Source organism: Abramis brama, assembly GCF_963993115.1.
Source record: "Abramis brama genome assembly, chromosome: 12".
Classification (NCBI taxonomy): Eukaryota; Metazoa; Chordata; class Actinopteri; order Cypriniformes; family Leuciscidae; genus Abramis; species Abramis brama.
In genome coordinates this window covers 25,850,029-25,868,135 of record NC_139974.1, presented here as the reverse complement: position 1 = coordinate 25,868,135, position 18,107 = coordinate 25,850,029, and the positions used below count along the sequence as shown (strand labels likewise).

The following is an 18,107-nucleotide window of genomic DNA, read 5'->3' as shown; positions in this document are numbered from 1 at the left end:
CGAGGGCCGTGAGAGAGCGGCATGAGGCCGGTGGCGTGATTACTCTGATGAGCGACACCTGCGAGACGCACCGGTCTCGAATCTCTCACGGCCCTCGGCCTCGTCCTACTCGCCACAGTCTACATTTGTTTATTTGCTTTAGACTTGCCTCACTGTATTGACCAGTCACACTGACATTATTTTCTTTTTCCATTCTTAGAAACAGAAGCCCATCAGCATCCAGAGACCCAAACGCGGCATATAACCAAAGGGAGGAGGAAGGAGGATTGCAGTATGCCCCGGCTGAAGGTGGCATGCCTCGCTCTCCGTCCGACTACGGACGTGACCCTGGCCGTTCGCCAAGGAGTTCAAGAATGTACAACGAGGTGGGAGATTATCGAGACAGTCGAGGACGCTGGCACTCGCAAGGCCAGCGTTTGGACGGCCAGTTAGACGACTATGAACTCCAGAGGCGCCGTGAGGAGGAATACCAGGCCCGTTACCGCAGTGACCCCAACCTGGCGCGCTACCCGGTCAAACCCCAGCCCTACGAGGAGCAGATGCGCATCCACGCCCAGGTGTCACGTGCACGGCATGAGCGGCGCCATAGTGATGTCTCACTTGCTTATACAGAACTTGACGAGCCTCTGCATGGCCCCGTTGTGCGGAAGTCGCGCCTCCCTCTATTGGGAGGTCCAAGTCAACACTCATATTCTGAGGACAGGAGCTCACCGGGACATCGGATATCGAATCATAGCCCACCAACACCACACCGCAGCCCTGTGCTGGGTGAAAGCCGGCGAGGACTGGCGGAGCCAACAAGGAAACCCATACCCCAACAGCACCACTTGGACCCTAGCTCAGCTATGCGCAGGAACAATCGGGACAAAACGGATAGCATGCTGCGAAATGACTCTCTAAGCTCAGACCAATCCGAATCGGTTCGGCCTCCTCCACCTCGACCCAACCGAAGCAAACGCCTTGGCAAGCTCAGAACCATGGGCAGCTTCAGCAGCTCAGAGGAGGAGTTGGCCACCACGCCAGAGTACACCAGCTGTGAGGATGTGGAGCTGGAAAGTGAGTCCATCAGTGAAAAAGGTAAACGCTGCTGGCTGAAAATGAAAATGAAATAATTTCATTGTTGATTAAGAACATTTGCAGTGTTTCAGTGAGAAAAGTAATCTCAGATGTGACTCCTGTTATATCAGTTGCCTAGAAAGAGCTGCACCTTCATGGTTGACCTTCATGGTGCTCCAGAGCTGATGGTGGCAGCAGAGAGTTTAATGATGTTGTATAGATTGTTTAGGGAGACAAATAAAAGCTAGTGAAACAAAGGCTGCTTCTGAAATCGCATACTTACTGTTCAAATTCACAATACTCATAAAAGAGTCGGCAAAAAGTACCCGGATTACCTATTTCTTCCGGCGAGTTTCTGAAGTGTGCATACGATGGACACTATCCCATTTACTATCCCATGAGGCCACGGTAGAGGATTCATGAATGGTGGAGAAGCGACTTAACAGATGCTGGTAGGTCACATAATAATGACAACATGGTGAATGTAGTAGGCCATTGTCCTGATTACATTCATACTACACATACTATATAGAACATACTTTTTTAGCGGTTGTGAATTACTTATTCAAAATAAGAACCTACTCAAGAGATTATGTGATTTCGGACAGCCATAGGCTGCATCCAAAAGCTGAAAAATTATGCCTTCCCAAGTGTAGGAAGGAAACAAGGCAATCCCGAATCCAATGATTCTGCCACATTCTGTCTGCTGAGATACCTTAGTCCAATGGATTTTTGAAGGCAGCATAGATGTATTCTTTGTTGCCCATATACAATTAGCCTGTGCTGAAAGTTGTGGTTGGTGGTCAGTTTGTGTGTAAATGTATGTTTTTGAATGAGTTTGAATGTCATTCAACTTTTGATTTCAGTTCTAGCGCGAAATTAGTATTATAGTAATTAAATATGTGCTTAGTTATCACCAAAGCTTGCTCTGTTTTGCTGTAGATGATTAGACTGTTCTGCTTCCTCAGAACTCCTGTCTGAAATCGGTTTTGTGAGATACCTTAGTGTGAAAACACTGCCTGATAGTGTAGAGGCAACAAGTCAGCTGCCTAAACTTTTGGACGCATCCATAAACATACAATTACTTAGTGCACCTTAAAGGAATCAACAGTCAGATGAATTGTGTGGTTTGGCATCCTAGATCTTAAATTATTTTGGTTACATTTTGGTTCTTCTCGGTTTTCCTTCTTCAATGAAAGTCAGTTTTGCCTGATGAATTAGTTGATGAATCGTTGCATGTTTTTTTCCGTTTTTTTTTTCAGTTGTGCTTGATGCAATTGCATTGTAGAATTAAAGGGATAGTTCCCCCAAAAATGAAAATTCTGTCATCATTTACTCACCCATCAAGTTTTTCTCAACCTGTTTGAGTTTCTTGGAATGTTGGTAAGAAAACTGTTTTTTTTTTTCATACTATGGAAGTCAATGAGGACCAGCAATGGTTTGGTTACCAACATTCTTCAAAATATCTGAATCAATATCAATATCAATATCTGTGTTCAACAGAAGAAAAAAACTCATAAAGGTTTAGAACAACTTGAAGGTGAGTAAATGATGACATAATTTTCATTTTTGGGTGAACTATCCCTTTAAAAGGGTTGTTAAAAGCCAGTGTTGTTTATTAACTAGATTGTAATAGTAAACTTTTCTACCAAAATGTCATGCTTAATGCATTTTTAATTTAATGAACAATAATTAAACATTTAATACTGTATGGCTATACCATAACAGACTTTGAGAGACTATCAGACTGGGTGTGTGATTGTAAATGTGATGTTTTGTAACGGTTAGTGATGTTCATTTATTTTTTTTCCCCTAACCGGCAACCAAAGCTTGTTAACCGATCCTTAACCGTTAACCGTCAAGATTATGTTAAATAAGAATTAAATTAAACTAGAATAAATAAGTGTCTGTGACCCATTAAAAAGAACAAAATCTGTTTTCCAGGGGTTTAGTTTTACATGCGCAAATATTCACTCATCGTCACATCACACACCTGCAGCTCTTCTGTAAACGGAGAAAAAACAAATAAAATGATATATATATAAGGAATTAATGTGCGAAATGTTTTACTTAAATCATTACGAGATTAACAAAACAAAAGAAAAAAAATTGCAAGTAGTAGGCTATATGGTGCTGAACAAGTTCATGGAAAATAAATCGTGACGGCAGAATGCCTCATCCTGTTTGTTTTCTTTATTTTAAAAAGTACAATGTTTTGTTTTATTGTAAGTGTACACAAATAAAACTAAACCCTTTACAGTTTCAAATGATGACTTCCAATGACCATAAATGACAGAGTGTATTAAGTTGTTTCCTCCATTATAAGGAAACAATTCAAGTGATCACCTCACACGCACACACAATATATCAGTTCTAGCATTGCTAACTTGAAATCTTTGTTTTTTTACGTAACTGTAACGAATTACAGTTACCAATTTTTTGTATCCTTTTAATATCCTTGTATCCAATTTAAAGGGTCAGTTTACCCAAAAATTCAATTTCTGTCATTAATTACTCACCCTCATTGCATTCCAAACCTGTAAGATCTTCGTTCATCTTCAGAACACAAATGAAGATATTTTTGATGAAATCCGAGAGCTTTCTCTACAAGCCATACGGAGCAACGTCATTGCAACTTTCAAGGCCCAGAAAGGTAGTAAAGACATCATTAAAATAGTCCATGACTACAGTGGTTCAACCTTAATGTTGTGAAGCAAAAAACAAACAAAAATAACAACTTTATTCAACAATCTCTTCTCTTCCATGTCAGTTGTAGTAAACACAGTGCAGCGCTTCCAGCTTCTACGTCAGAACACTGGCTCCTTATTTTAAAAGATTTTTTAAAAAATCCTGAAAAAGTACTTTTTAAACTGTTTAACCGATTAACTAGTAAATTATGAGCGTCCCTAGTAACGTTATATCTGAGTGACATTTTTAACACAATCACATGGGAAGTTGAAGTGTAAAGACTTGCTAGGATGTTGCATTGACCTCAGATTCAATACAATTGCCAGTTCTCTTGGTAAATCTCTTTTAGTTTTAATTTCTGTGCTTTAGAGTTGTTGAGATCGGTTGTGACATGCAATTTATTCTGTGACCTCTCACCTTTAAATTCAGTTTAAAACTGCACTTAAGATAAAGGAGAATCCACTGAAACTGGCAATTACATGGGGTGAGTCACATGACTAGGGTTTTAAACCATGGAGGCTATTTCATATTATATTATAGACAGGTTTAATTATGTAATGCAAGCCGGGCTGAAGATACTAGAGTGTGAATGGGAATGATGTGTAGAGCTTCAGTGGACACAGTCATTAAGTTGATTCCCGTTACAATATGAATGTATACAGCTTTTTTTACAGGACAGTTAAAGTGAGTATTTTACTATGACCTCAAATGACCTGACGATGTAATGTCCTGTAGATCTGACAAATAATTAAGAGTAATCCTTGATGTTTCTTTTAGGGATGCACCGATACCACTTTTTCCAGAACAAGTCTGATACTGAAACTGACATTTTTGGTACTCGCTGATATCGATACCGTAACCGATACCTGTATTTTCGCTGCATTTGTAATTTTTAAATGTATTGGTAGAAACCAAAAGAATATAAATCATATTAGTTGGCTAACTTATTTGGCTAAGTTAACTTAGTTGGCTAAGTTATTTTCATGCTTAATTAAGCCTGCTAAAATGCATTGTATGAACTTCTGTTACTTTCAGTGTCCATATTGCTCTATCATATTTTATCTTTCATTTAATAGTACAGCACATATTTAGAGCTGCTCCAGAAGGGCTCAGTGCTGAGGATTGGGTCAGTGGTACAAATGTTTAGACACAAGTGAAATATCAATTATTTATTTCAGTTTTGATACTACTACAAAAACTACAGTAATCAATCAAATGTGAAAAAAACACTGCATATTCATTACTGTATAAATTAAATATAGATGGATATTTTTGTAAAGTTACAAAAGGTAGCCTATTTAGTCAAGAGCAGTGAGTAATTTATTTGTCCTTTGTTTGATTGAACATTAAACAGTGTTTGAACATTAAAACACAGCAGCAGGTTTATTAGACTGCTGCTCCTTTAAGACCGAACGCACGGACACCATTTGAATATACTCTCTACGTTGACTTGAGATATAACCGACTTTGTTTACTAGGATACTCGCCAAGACAGACGTTTTTACATAATTTTGTGTGAATTCGTCCGTTCAAGCTCAAGACGTGAAAGACAATTCAATTCAGTATTTGCACGCTGTCTGATACGTTGGTTTTCGGGGCACGCCTTGGATGTTTGTGTTCATGGAACTTCTTGCATTCAACAGAAGTGCCTCTCTCTCTCTCTCTCTCTCTCTCTCTCTCTCTCTCTCTCTCTCTCTGATCTCTCTTCTCTGATCAGCTCATGCACCACAGCTATATAGGTGTTAATATATTTTGTTTAATATTCCACTAATAAGATACATTTACTTAATAGACAGCCTTCTTTTTTATCCCCAGTATACTCTCTGTTGTCAGTGTTTGCTGCTCTCCAGGATGTGAATTGGGTGTGCTGGTCGACCAACTTCACCAGCACTAACCAGCATAAACCAGCCTGGATTTTTTTAACCAATGGATTCACCAAATGAACTAGAACAAAGATATGCCTGTCTGTTTGTTTTGCTATTTACAGATTTATATCTAACCTGTGGTGATGACATTGATAAAGAAACTAGGGATATTGAGCTCATGTACTCGTACTCGTAAAAATGCTCTGATACCAACAACCGATACCAGGCAGCGTGTGTACAGTGTCCAGGCTGGTTTATGCTGGTTAGTGCTGGTGAAGTTGGTCGACCAGCACACCCAATTCACATCCTGGAGAGCAGCAAACCAGCAATCAGCATTCCATGTCTAAGCGTGCAAAACATACAGTACTTTATACTGGTGTTTTTTAGGAGTGCTATTTACTAGTACATCCTGACAAGTATATGAGCTAATGTGAATCTTAGAATCTTTAAATTGTTGAATAATTAAAATGCATCACCAAATTGCCTTTTTCAGCCGTGCACATCATGTTTCTTCAATAGTCATTCTGACAGGGTTTCAAAACTGAGGGTTTCAAAAAAGGGTTCAAACTGAGTCTCCTCAGCACTGCACATTATGGACATTTTCTTTATTTAAAGGTGCTCTAAGCAATGTCACGTTTTTTAGGCCAAACATTTTTTTTGTCGCATACAGCAAACATCTCCTCACTATCCGCTAGCTGCCTGTCTCCTGAACACACTGTAAAAAAAAACGCTGTCTCTGTAGACAGCCCAGGCTCCACAAACGGCAAGAAAAACAAACTGGCCCAGCCTTGGCCACGAAACATAACAAACAGTGTTCCAGCCAATAACCGACAAGAATGATTTGGGGGTGGGGGTGGGGGGTTAGTGCGTGTGCACATGAAGGGGGGTGTGGAGGAGAGATAAGCATGAAGAGAGAAGTTAGCTAGAGGAGAGATGTCCTAGACAACGACAACAACTAACGTTAAAAAAATTTATGTTCTTGAGAATTTTGATATGGCCGACACACGACCAAAGAGACGAAGTTCCGATGAACAAATAACAAAGAAGAAGGAACGCGCGAAGTCCCGAATTTACATCAGAAAAGCATTCAAAAGGTGGCGAGAACTCTGCCGGCAGAAGGGCTTCCAATCCGAAACTCAGGTGGCTCTGTTTTTGCTGGACAGGTGCGTAAATCCAGTTTGGTTTTTCTAAATGGTTCATGACTGTTTCAGGAAGCACGGAAGGGAGGGGGAGGGGACAGGATGAGGAGGAGGGAGGGTCGAGCTAGCCTCCGTTTTGTTTGACAATACTTCACCCAACATTGCTTAGAGCACCTTTAACACACCTGAATTAACACAGCTGTGTAGTATTCCATGGCCTAAACTGGATCTGTCAAAAGGCGACACTTAAAATGTGCAGCACTGGGAAGGCTTCAGGAATGGTTTAAAAACCCATGGAGCAAAGGAAAATTATTGCAACATGAAATAATTGCAATTAGTGCCTCAGCATGTATAAAATACTTTTGGAAGAAGGAGCCTTACACTTGGGAAGGCTCTGATGGAGCATTTAACAGAAAGAGATGCGTAAATGGGGTTGCACATCGGACATGTCTGGTGAATGGAACAGTACTTTCTAAAATTCGAAAGCATTATTTTCTATAGAATTTATGTGCACTTCATTTGAATGTTCTCAATAGCAGTGACTCCAGAAACCTGCGGCACCACATAGTTTTAAAATGAAATTTATATTTAAATGTATGCATTATATTTGATACAAATTGTTGTTAATGTACATACCTACTTTACCTTAGCCTGGGACATACATTGTGCATAGACATTTTTCAATTTTTCAGTAACAAGTAATTTTTTTTTTTTTGTGGTCTGCCAGCTTGAAACATGTCAAAAGGGAAAAATCATAATATACATGACCCTTTTCAGTATTTCAGTTTCCGTTTTATCATTATTTTCATACAGCTCATCATTGCCACTGACTTTTAGGTGCTTAGATAGATTCACTATTTTGGACTGCAAATTAAGCACTCAGAATGCATTACAGAACTATGCATCAAGAGCCAGATCCACAAAAATCTTCTTAAGAAAAAAGTTAATAAAATTCTTTAGATAAATTCTAAGAAGTTTGTAAAAATGTTCCTAAGTGCAATTCTTGAAAAATTCTTAAGAATTTCACAAATATTTTTTACTTAAGAAGAAAATGAAAGGTGTTATTTGGTGTAGTCGGGTATTGTTGAAGACTCACCGAATGAAAAATACCTTAAAGCTCGTCTATTGAGCTGCCTGAAGATTACCGTAGATTTCACAACAAGCGCGCAAGCGCGACTGGCTTGGCGGGAATTAATCACTCAGCGTCGAGTTTTATATGCTCCGTGTATCAAGATGCAGCAGTTTTTTCCATTCATTTGCGCTCCATCTTTCTTGCGCTCTCTAGAGTCAATGTGTCCTGTATCTGTGTGTGCTGCCTCCTATTTCTAGCTTGAATGAGCACATCATATACACACAAAGGTTCGATCTGTGTCACTTAAGAGTACTCATCCACATTCATGGCACTAGTAATAATATGTATTATATTTAGCTAGCTAGTGTTATGTTTAATGCTTAAAATTTGATACAACCCAGTAAAATCATTAAACATCTTACATTTAGGTATTTAAGGCATTTAAGAACATTCTTTTTGAGAATATGAATACTTCAATTGGATCTTAAGAAAAAAAGACAAGAACATTCTTAAGAAAAGTTTTTGGGAGTACAAAATATTTTATCTTTTTTCTTGAGTTAGAAAATAAGAAGAAATTGGCAGTTGAGAATAATTTTTTTCTTAAGAATGTTTTGTGAATCCGGCCCCTGGTGTGCAATGTCTTGCATTGTACTACTCTGTCCAAAAATTTGCTAAAATTTTACCTTTAGAGGTACAACAGCTTGAGATGCATTAAGAGCAGGGTCAATTTGAAATGAGAATACAGCAGATTGGATGTCTAAAACACAACTTTACTCTTTGAAATTCTCATTGATCATTGCTTATATCAGAGGGTTTCAGCAAATGTTACAATTTTCTCTGGGTGCTTATTATCCATGTTAGGATACCAGGAAGGGATATGGAATACTACTTTCTTAACTATCTGTGAAGTACCTGTCCTTCCTCTTCCTGCTTTTTCTTTTATCATGCAAGATATGCCATGTGTTTCTGGCCCCTACCATAAAAGCTCTGATGTTGTCAGGGTCACAATTAGCTCAATTGGATAAGCCTCTTTGCACAGGAGCAGTCTCGAGAGAGAGCTCCCCAGAGCCTTTCCTCCATCTGCAGAGGTAGGGAGAGGGAGTTCCAGCAGCTTTGCGGTGGATGGCACTTGTAGAGGGTCACTTCCATGTCAAAGTCAGAAAGTGAAATTGCACCAGTGCATATGTAGTGGTCACATCACAGCTACTTAATGCACTCAAGAGACTACAGTGGAGCAGAATTTTAAAGAACGTCCCAAAGACACACTTGCTTCCACCTTCAACCACGCTCATTCTTTGTCTCTCTGTTTCAGTCTGCTATCTAATGGCTAGTTCACACCTCCCCAATAAACACCAACAAACTCCAAATCCCAACGGTTGTTTGGTTTTGTTGGATTAGTGTGATAACCATTTTGGTGTTTCTTGAGGCCATGACTGTTTCCCAAAATTCTCAATCCAACAGCCAACTTTAAACTCTAGAGTTGCCACAAATGTAGCAGACATCCAATCACTCTTGTCTGACCTCATAAGCGTGGCACACCTCTTGACTGTAGACAGGAAGGAGCTTGATCTCTGACAAGCTTATCCTTCCATCGGGTGCCATTGGACACACGTCAATCAGTCAGTGACAACCCAACCTGATTGGTTCAAAGTATTCAATTCCCTCCCCATCTGCGAAAAGAGAAAAGGATTTGGTCAAAGTAGCAAACTGGTGGAGGTGCACACCGAGACGCTACGCTGTGTGAAGCCAGGGAAAATGGTGGTAAGTTGATATTTTAATGAATGGGGATGACTCTGCTGCTGTGTGCTTTGGAGTATTCCTCAGTCTCAAATGAGTGGATACTTCTTACCAACTTATTTGTTCTCTCTGAACTGTCACTTTCATGTAAAACCCCCAACTAGAAGGTCGGAAAATCTAAAGGAAAGGAATGGGACTATTGGTTCTGTGCAGATGACTGAGGCCAATGCTTGCTGCTAAGGAGTCAAGAGCGAGCTGTAGGGGTTCTCTGAGTCAGAGATCAGCCCGGCAAACTCAGGGAAACAGTCTGTAGTGATGCGGGGACTATGTAGGGCAGGGTGTTTGAGCTGGCTTACAAGAATAACAGTAAGCTCATTATTCTAAGGCATGAACTCCATCTCAGTGCAAGGAGAGAGAGAGGGAAAGAACTACACAGTGAGAGGCAATAAAAAATGGCAAACATTGTGGTGTGACATCTTCCTTGAAGGGGATTTGCCAGATCTTTGAGTACTGACCCAAGTGTGACTTGAAGAGCTGCATTTGAGTTTTGGTGGACGTGGTTGAGTAAATCAGCTTTGTGGAACTTTAACTTGCCAAGATTTGGAAGAGGTGGTGTAGCAAAGACGGATTATCAACAATATATTGTGACTACACAGAACAGATTATTTTTTTCCTGAAGACGCTGGGGACGGTCTACACATGATGTGACCGATGGCAAATGCTTCTGGTTTGTGAGGCATGGTGTATGTTAAAGCAGAAGTAATGTCTACTGAAGTAAGCTTTTACAATGCTCATTCTTTTCATGGTAGAATACAGATATCACTGCTTGTTGGTTGGGAAATTGGGAGCAGGATGATGCAATGTTAGCGGCAGTAATCAGACTTCTGCAATATTATGTTTCTATGCTGTATGGTAGAATACAGGTTTTTTTTCCCCCATTTATTATAGTGCTGTTGTGATATTGCACTGAATTTGGCTGTTAAAGTTATTGATGCATAATGGCCATATTTTTCATCTTTAAACTACAGCTTGGTTTCTTAATCAAAGATACTGTTTCTTCTGTACTGATGGTACAGTCACAATTAAATAACTATTTTGCACATTTCAAGTGAATCCTATGATTATGGTTTACATAAATGAATCCAGTCCAGTTTTGTTTTGTACTGGTAAGAAGGTATCAGTACAATAATACTTGAGATAATTCAGATAATTATTATTCTAGGCATAATGACAATTGAAATGTTACAGTTGGAAAACTTTACTTTTAAAAGTAATGCTTATGTTACAATGGTACTTATGTTACAATGATAATGCAAGGAGAATATTTGTTAATTTATTCATTTTTGCACGATGTAGGCTATAATATGTTAAATATATCTGATTATCAAAATTTAACATTACAACAAAATAGTATGCATTTTATGGTATTATGTAGTCTACATTATGCAACAGCAAAGAGCAATATCAGTGTGTTTTAAATGTCATTTAAGCACTTGATTTTAATGTCTGTGTGTAACCAACCAGATATAGATTTCTTAACTAAAAACTGAAATGCTGCTGTCTAGATATATGGGAGTCAGGTGATTTACTTCAGTGGAAAACTAACCGTCAGATGTTAAACTAAGAAGCTGATAGAAGCTGTCTTTTTTTTGTTTTTTTTTTGTAGTTTTGGTTTATGCTTTTATTTAACACTATACACCTTTGAATATCTGTATTTGTTGTTTCTTTACATTTCCTTTTTTGAAAAGTTAAATGTGTGTATAAAGAAAAGTAATATTGATTACTAATATGCTAATTTAAAGGGATAATTGACTCAAAAATTAATATTATGTCATCATTTAGGCTAGTCACCCTCATGTTGTTCTAGTCCTGTATGACTTCCAGTCTTGTGTAGAATGCAAAAAATATTTTTTTAAAGATTAATTACAATGAATGGGGACCATAAAAGGCCAATAAAAGTAGTCCGTATGACTTTTGCATCATATTCCAAGTCATACGATAGCTTTGTATAAGCAACAGACCCAAGTTTTCATTGATAATCTTCAAATCCAGTGAGTTCTTAATCACTGTAACCAAATCATTGAGTCTGTGAGTTTAATTCTTGATTTTATCATTCCAATTCAATTAATAAATGAATTGTGGTTTATTTTTGAACAAGGATGGGCACACTGATACTGCAGTATCGATATATTAAGCTAGTTCTTTGGTATAAAATCTGAATAAAAATGACATTAATGCAAAACGTGTGTTTCTGCATCACTTTCAGACACTTTCAGTTCTTTTTTTAAAGTTTGTTAAAACACCCCTGATATATTTAGCTGGCCTGTGTCACATGACTGTAAGAAGCGGGCATACATCCACTCACACTCACTTCCCCATTAAACTGAGAGAGATGGAGAGAATGACAGAAAGGAAACGTAGCGTGGTGCTACTTTTTACCTGTAGAAAAAAATACATCAAGGTGCCATGATACATGGCATTTTATTTTATTTTATTCATATTTATGTTATAATAAGTTACTTTATTTAATCATAATATTTCTGTAAAATAGATTTTTTTTGTTTTTTTTTTACATCTATTGGTATTTGGTACACGATGATGTGATTTGCCTTTAAGCGTATAGATAGATATATCATAATTCAGGCATTGCGATTTCTATCACAAATGTCCTTTTTGAAACTTAGATTCATTCCCCATGCATTGTAATTGCATGAAACAAAAAATGGCTTGTACATTCTTTAAAATATCTCTTTTTGTGTTTCAAGGAAGAAAGAATGTTATACAGGTGTGGATAGACATGAGGGTGAGAAAGTGATGACAGAATGTTAATTTTTGTTGAACTATTCCTTTAAGAGAGCTGTAAGAATGTGAAAGTGTGCGAGTAAATGAATGTTGTAAATTTGACACTATAAGTTTTTTCTTGTTTATACAAGTGTGTGTCCTCTCACTGTGCTGTCCTCAGGAGATATGGATGGTCACTGGTGGGACCATGCGTCTTGGCATAGCGAGGCCGCCTCAATGTCTATGGTGAGGCTTCTGACCCTCTCACCCCATTTCCCCTCGTTTAATTCACCTCTGCATGTTTTGTTTCTTCTCCTTTTTTATATCATCCATAACATTTAGGCAACATTCAAAGGGGGAAAAGAAAAACAATTGAGCAGGCATATTTTTTGGACGCCAGTTATGCCCTGTCTGAGAGGCAAAAGACAGTGGTGCGATTTTGGGAGCGCTCCCACGACGAAGACGTGGAGTGGTGCGAGCCGCAGGTCAAAGATTCAGGGGTTGACACGTGCAGTAGCACCACGCTAAACGAGGAGCATAGCCATAGCGACAAGGTACTGAGACGACGCTTCCTGTGACTGACCTGCTCGACACACTCACTGTCTGTTTCCACCCCTAGAGGGTTTTCTACTCTAACCGTGCCTCTCAGGAGAGAGGAGAACCCTCTTGTTTGCTTGGCTCCACTGTCTTCTGGCTGCAAAGTCGTAGCGCATCCTAACACACAGAAAGATGAATGACAAACTTCCTGGCACTGTGTGCTCCATATGCTGCATGCTTCTCGATGCGGACAGACGCTCCATTCTGATTGCAAACCTGTTTTTCCTCACTTGGTCATGTTACCTTCTCACACTGTTTCCTCCTTTGGGATTTTCCTGACATGATTTTTTCCACACAATCCTTCAGTCTCAGCTTAAACACAGGGATAGACTAGTGTGGGAATCAATCTTGCACTAAGCAGTTGTTTTTCTTTTCCCCTTTTCACTGTCTCATTCTTCATGCTACCCTTTCCTGTTCTGTCTTTTGTTTTTGTTTGTTCCCCATGTCTTTCACTGTAGTGAATAGAAGTAGCTTGCTACATCCATACAGCTTGAGGGTGTGAGAGCAGTTTACTTTGCTTTTGTCTTTGGTTAATGGATTGATCTTGATCAGTGATTCTCAACTGGTTTTGCTTCAACTGGTTCAAAAATGTGTTTATTTTTATTTAACACAATGGACCAGATTTACTATCATTTTGCGCCAGCGCAAACCCTCTTTTGGCGTTAAACTACTGTCAGGATTTGCTAAAGACACGCAGTGAAAAATTTGCGCTAAAAAGGCGTGGACAGGGTTATTTTTGCGGCTGACCTTATTGCATATGCATTTGAGGGATTTATGGGAGGAGAGTATTTAAATGAATCATGCAAGGTGATTTACTAAGGTTTGCGCTAGTCAATTTACTGTTATTTGCACCATTATTTAACGCCCAAAAAAGCTTGTCTTAAACCAGACGCTAATTTGCGCTGCTCTTCGTAGATTGCGTTGGTCATTATGGAAATGATCCGGCTGCGTCTGTGTTCTTTAATTTGTGCATCGTCAGTAGATCACGCGCAGAACTTTCTACTCCCATCAGCAGTTTTTGGAATTGAAATCTCACACTAATTTACCCTTTTTAGTAAATCTGGCCCTAAGTCTGAACCTTGTGCAATGCGATGAAGCAACAAGCATGTAAATTTGGGTGTTGTCTCAAATTCTAACCACAACAAGTAATGAGACTTTTTGTTAATGGTTTGGTTTTTCTTTCTTTAAAGACAATAAATCCTTATTTTGTCCAAAATTCCCCTCTATATATATATTAAACATTAAATATCTTCTGACTGTTTCGCATTTAGGTTGGACAGACAGTTCGCTTGTCACTGAACACTTTTGTAACACTCTTGTGTAATAACAACCTGTCCAGGTTAGAATCTGTCTAAATTTTACTTTTACCAAGTGAGTGAAGACTTTATGCTAAAAATAAAAAAATTGTGCAAAAACTTCGAAGTTTGATTGAATGTACAGCCTTTTATGTAAAAATAAAAACAAAATATGTGGATTTCTATCCTCTTTTAAACCTTGGTCAATCTATATTGTTATTGTTTGAATTGAAAATGGGCTGTCTGCGTCCCATACTACAAACCAAGCCAACTACAGGTTCTTTGCATTTAATTTTGTTTTTACTCAAATGGATAGTTCTGCGCCATGATTATGATTGGCTGAGTCACATTCTAACATGTACAATGCTGTATAAACACACACCACACATTACATCAATACTACTGTACAACTCTGCTTCGCGTTGTGCCTATAACTGTTCTAAAATCACTGTAAACCACTGCTTCTTTGGGCTTATTGCTTTAATATATTAATATCTGCCCTATCAGAACAGTGTTTTGATCCACCAGTTGAGAACTGCTGATCTAGTTCAATACTGTGAGTTGCTGTCCACAGAATAGTGTGCTTGATACCTCTAACCCTGTCCTGTCTATTGTGTCTGTACTTGATGAACGCACAAACCGACCCCTACAGGGTGTACAAATATTTTGAAGACAATTACTTTCATGCTGTTAGCAAATTCCAAGATTCTGTCATCATTTACTATGCCGTTCCAGACCTGTATGACTTTTTTCTTCTGTGGAACACAACAGAAGATGTACTGCAGGATGCTTTTATTCATAATGGCGACTGAGGCTGTCAGGCTCAAACAATGGCAAAAATATGTACTGTACCACAAAGTGGTCTATACAAATCATGTTATATTTTCCAAGTTTTCTGAAGCCATACAATAGCTTTGAGTGAGGAACAAGTCACTTATTTTTACAAAGTCAAAAGTAAAAATTTAATGTAAATGTTAATCGCTGATTATCTTCACCCTCCTAGCAGCTTTTAAGTCTCATTCAATTCAAATGTGTCAAGATACAATAATAAAAAAAAGATGATATTATATGTAATTTATATCAAATGTGGCACTGTATGTCTTGATGCACCATTTGAAATGAACCTAAGTGTATATTAGATTTGAGAACTGCAGAGGATGGGAACTCTTTCAGGCTCTTCTTTATTAGATTGGTTTATGAAAGAAAATGATGACAGGATCTTCAATTTTGTGTGAATTATTTCTTTAAATACTGTAAATGTTATGGTGTTTATTGCTTTTATAAATTCCTTATGACAAGATTAAGAAAAATATCCTTTTAAAGTCAACATGAAATGTGTGTTCCTGGTCTTATCATCTGCGCATGTTAATCCAAAGATTAAAAAAAAGATGGATAACTCCATTCTGGTCTATAAGGCCCACTTTTGTCATGATTCGATCAATCCTCAATAACCAAAATCAAATACCATCCTACATTTTTTTTTTTTTTTTTATATCCTGTTTCATTAGAATATACGATTACAAAAGTAAAAAAGGTTGTGTGAATGTATTTCATTTCGCCTTAAAAACAATGCCTTATTTTTAAGTAACACCTTGGGATGGTTTGTGTCTTCACAGCAAGTAAGAGTTCACCCTCCTCCTCTAATTTCCCTGAGCCTGTATGTGTGTGTGTGTAATGTGCGGAGTGAATGCTTGTATAAAAAACAAAGGTGTATTATCACTTTGACCCCATAGCACCCGGTGACATGGCAACCATCCAAAGATGGAGAGCGCCTAATAGGGCGGATAGTGCTAAACAAGCGGATGAAAGATGGCACAGTGCCCAGAGACACGGGGGCATTGCTGGGCCTCAAGGTAAGAGATTCCCAAACACTGTCAGAGTTCACCCATTAAAAGTCATGCAAATAAACCTCAATCATAAGAGAACTTCAGCAAGTACTTGATCAGCTTCATATGCAATACTGCAGGTTTTACTTTATCTAATGATTTGAACTTTGACCTTTGTCAAAATATTGTGGACTGAATTTTGCTTGAGTTCTTGTATTATAAATTGGTTACTGATGGCCCATTACACTTAAAACAGTACCCATTCCCACAAAGGGCACTATTTATGCTTATATAGTGCTTGAGTTACTGAAAGTTTGCCCACTCACTGTCTTTCAGCCATTATCTGGGTACATTTCTGTGAATAGGGAGCAATTTCCCCTGGACAAACTGTATTTAGTATTCATTTTGTGGGTGTGTTTGCTTTGTTGTCTGATTTGCATAGTTTCTGTAGTAAATGGGGTATACAGAAAATGCATGCAAATAAGCAACGCTATCAGTTCATTCATAGTAAACTCGCCCCACAGTATTAGCACGCACGGTGTTGTAATGTTTTGATGCCTGGGGATCATCATCATTTCTCTATGGTAGAGGTCAAACTTTCTGTAGTTAAAATCCAGAAAAATAATCACCTTTCAGACCCTTTGTTCTGGAAAAATTGCAATTTCATGTGAAACATATTTTAAAGAAATTTCATTGCCTTTTGTCTTTGCTGCAGGTCGTGGGAGGGAAGATGACAGAGTCTGGCAGACTTTGTGCTTTCATCACCAAGGTGAAGAGAGGAAGTCTGGCAGACACTGTCGGCCATCTACGACCAGGTGAATACTTCTGTTCAAATCACAATTAAACACATTTCTTTCAGTACTTTAGCATATTTATCTATTATTGTAGAAGCTGCTGCTTCTACAATCCTGCTGAATTTTGTGGTTCCACTGTATATATGACAAAAGAAGTTAAAAATCAAGCTTTTTTTTTTTACTTAAAATGTTAGCTCACGCACACACAAATGAAAAGAAAAGAAAATTCTGTCACCCTCTTAAATTACTTTGACAATATCTTCATGTAATTTAGTATATTTAAAGTTTAGGTGGAATAGACTTTCAATGGAGGGACAGAAATCTCTTTGGTTTTATGAAAAACATCTTAATTTGTGCTTTGATTAAACCGCTCGCACTCGGTTCATATGGATTACTTCTACAATGTCTATATGAGTTTTATTACAATTTTAATATTTTAATTTTGGTGGAATGGACTTTCAGTGGAGGGACAGAAATCTGTTAACTTTATTAAAAATATCTTCATTTGTGTTTCGATTAAACCGCTCGGTTCATGTGGATTACTTTTACGATGTCTTTATTAATATTTTGAAGCGTTAAAGTTTTGGTTTCATGGTCTTCCAATGGAGGTCTCATGGTTTTAGAATGACATAAAAGTGAGTAAACGATGTAGTAAAATTAAAAGTATGTTGTTTTAAGTGGAGATAATATTCTATGTTGTGGACATCCTGTGTTGTATCTGTCCTCAGGTGATCAGGTTCTGGAGTGGAACGGGAGGGTCTTGCAGGGAGCCACATTCAAGGAAGTTTACAATATAATTCTAGAATCCAAGCCAGAGCCCCAGGTGGAGCTGGTGGTCTCACGGCCCATTGGGTGAGTTAAAGCGGGTGATGGATTATTACTCAATATGTCACTTCAGGGACACAGAGCACATTTTCTTTGACAATGGAGGCTTATGAAGAAGGATAGCCTGTGGTAGCTCAAGATATGAATGCTTATATTCACATACACGCACACACACACATGCAGAAACTTCAACATTCATGATTTGAAATGAAAATCCTGCTTCAGGTCTGTGCTTTAGGAGAACATTTTGACATGCTTTGAAATTATTATTGTTAATTATTGTTTGTGTCTTTCAAAATGCTAGACATTTTTCTACCTTCAGCCATTAAGAGTCTAGCACCAAAATGGTCAGATGCTCATGTTAACTTTGAAGAGCTGGGCAATATATCAGTGATGCATTTAAACTTATTTTGATGGCAATATACAGCAAAA

The 18,107-nt window shown here is 38.2% G+C and overlaps 1 protein-coding gene across 31 annotated transcripts in view; it reads left to right on the top strand.

Annotated features, from left to right (window-relative positions):
• The window catches only part of rims2b (regulating synaptic membrane exocytosis 2b), a 167,831-nt gene that overhangs the window by 73,446 nt on the left and 76,278 nt on the right, over positions 1 to 18,107 (top strand). For all 31 annotated transcript variants that reach the window (XM_084130401.1, XM_084130384.1, XM_084130402.1 and 28 more), the window contains 5 exons: positions 200 to 1,077; positions 12,520 to 12,584; positions 15,964 to 16,083; positions 16,772 to 16,871; positions 17,579 to 17,702. In XM_084130401.1, coding sequence (XP_083986527.1) covers positions 200 to 1,077; positions 12,520 to 12,584; positions 15,964 to 16,083; positions 16,772 to 16,871; positions 17,579 to 17,702 — 1,287 coding nt within the window. The remainder of the gene's footprint in view (positions 1 to 199; positions 1,078 to 12,519; positions 12,585 to 15,963; positions 16,084 to 16,771; positions 16,872 to 17,578; positions 17,703 to 18,107) is intronic.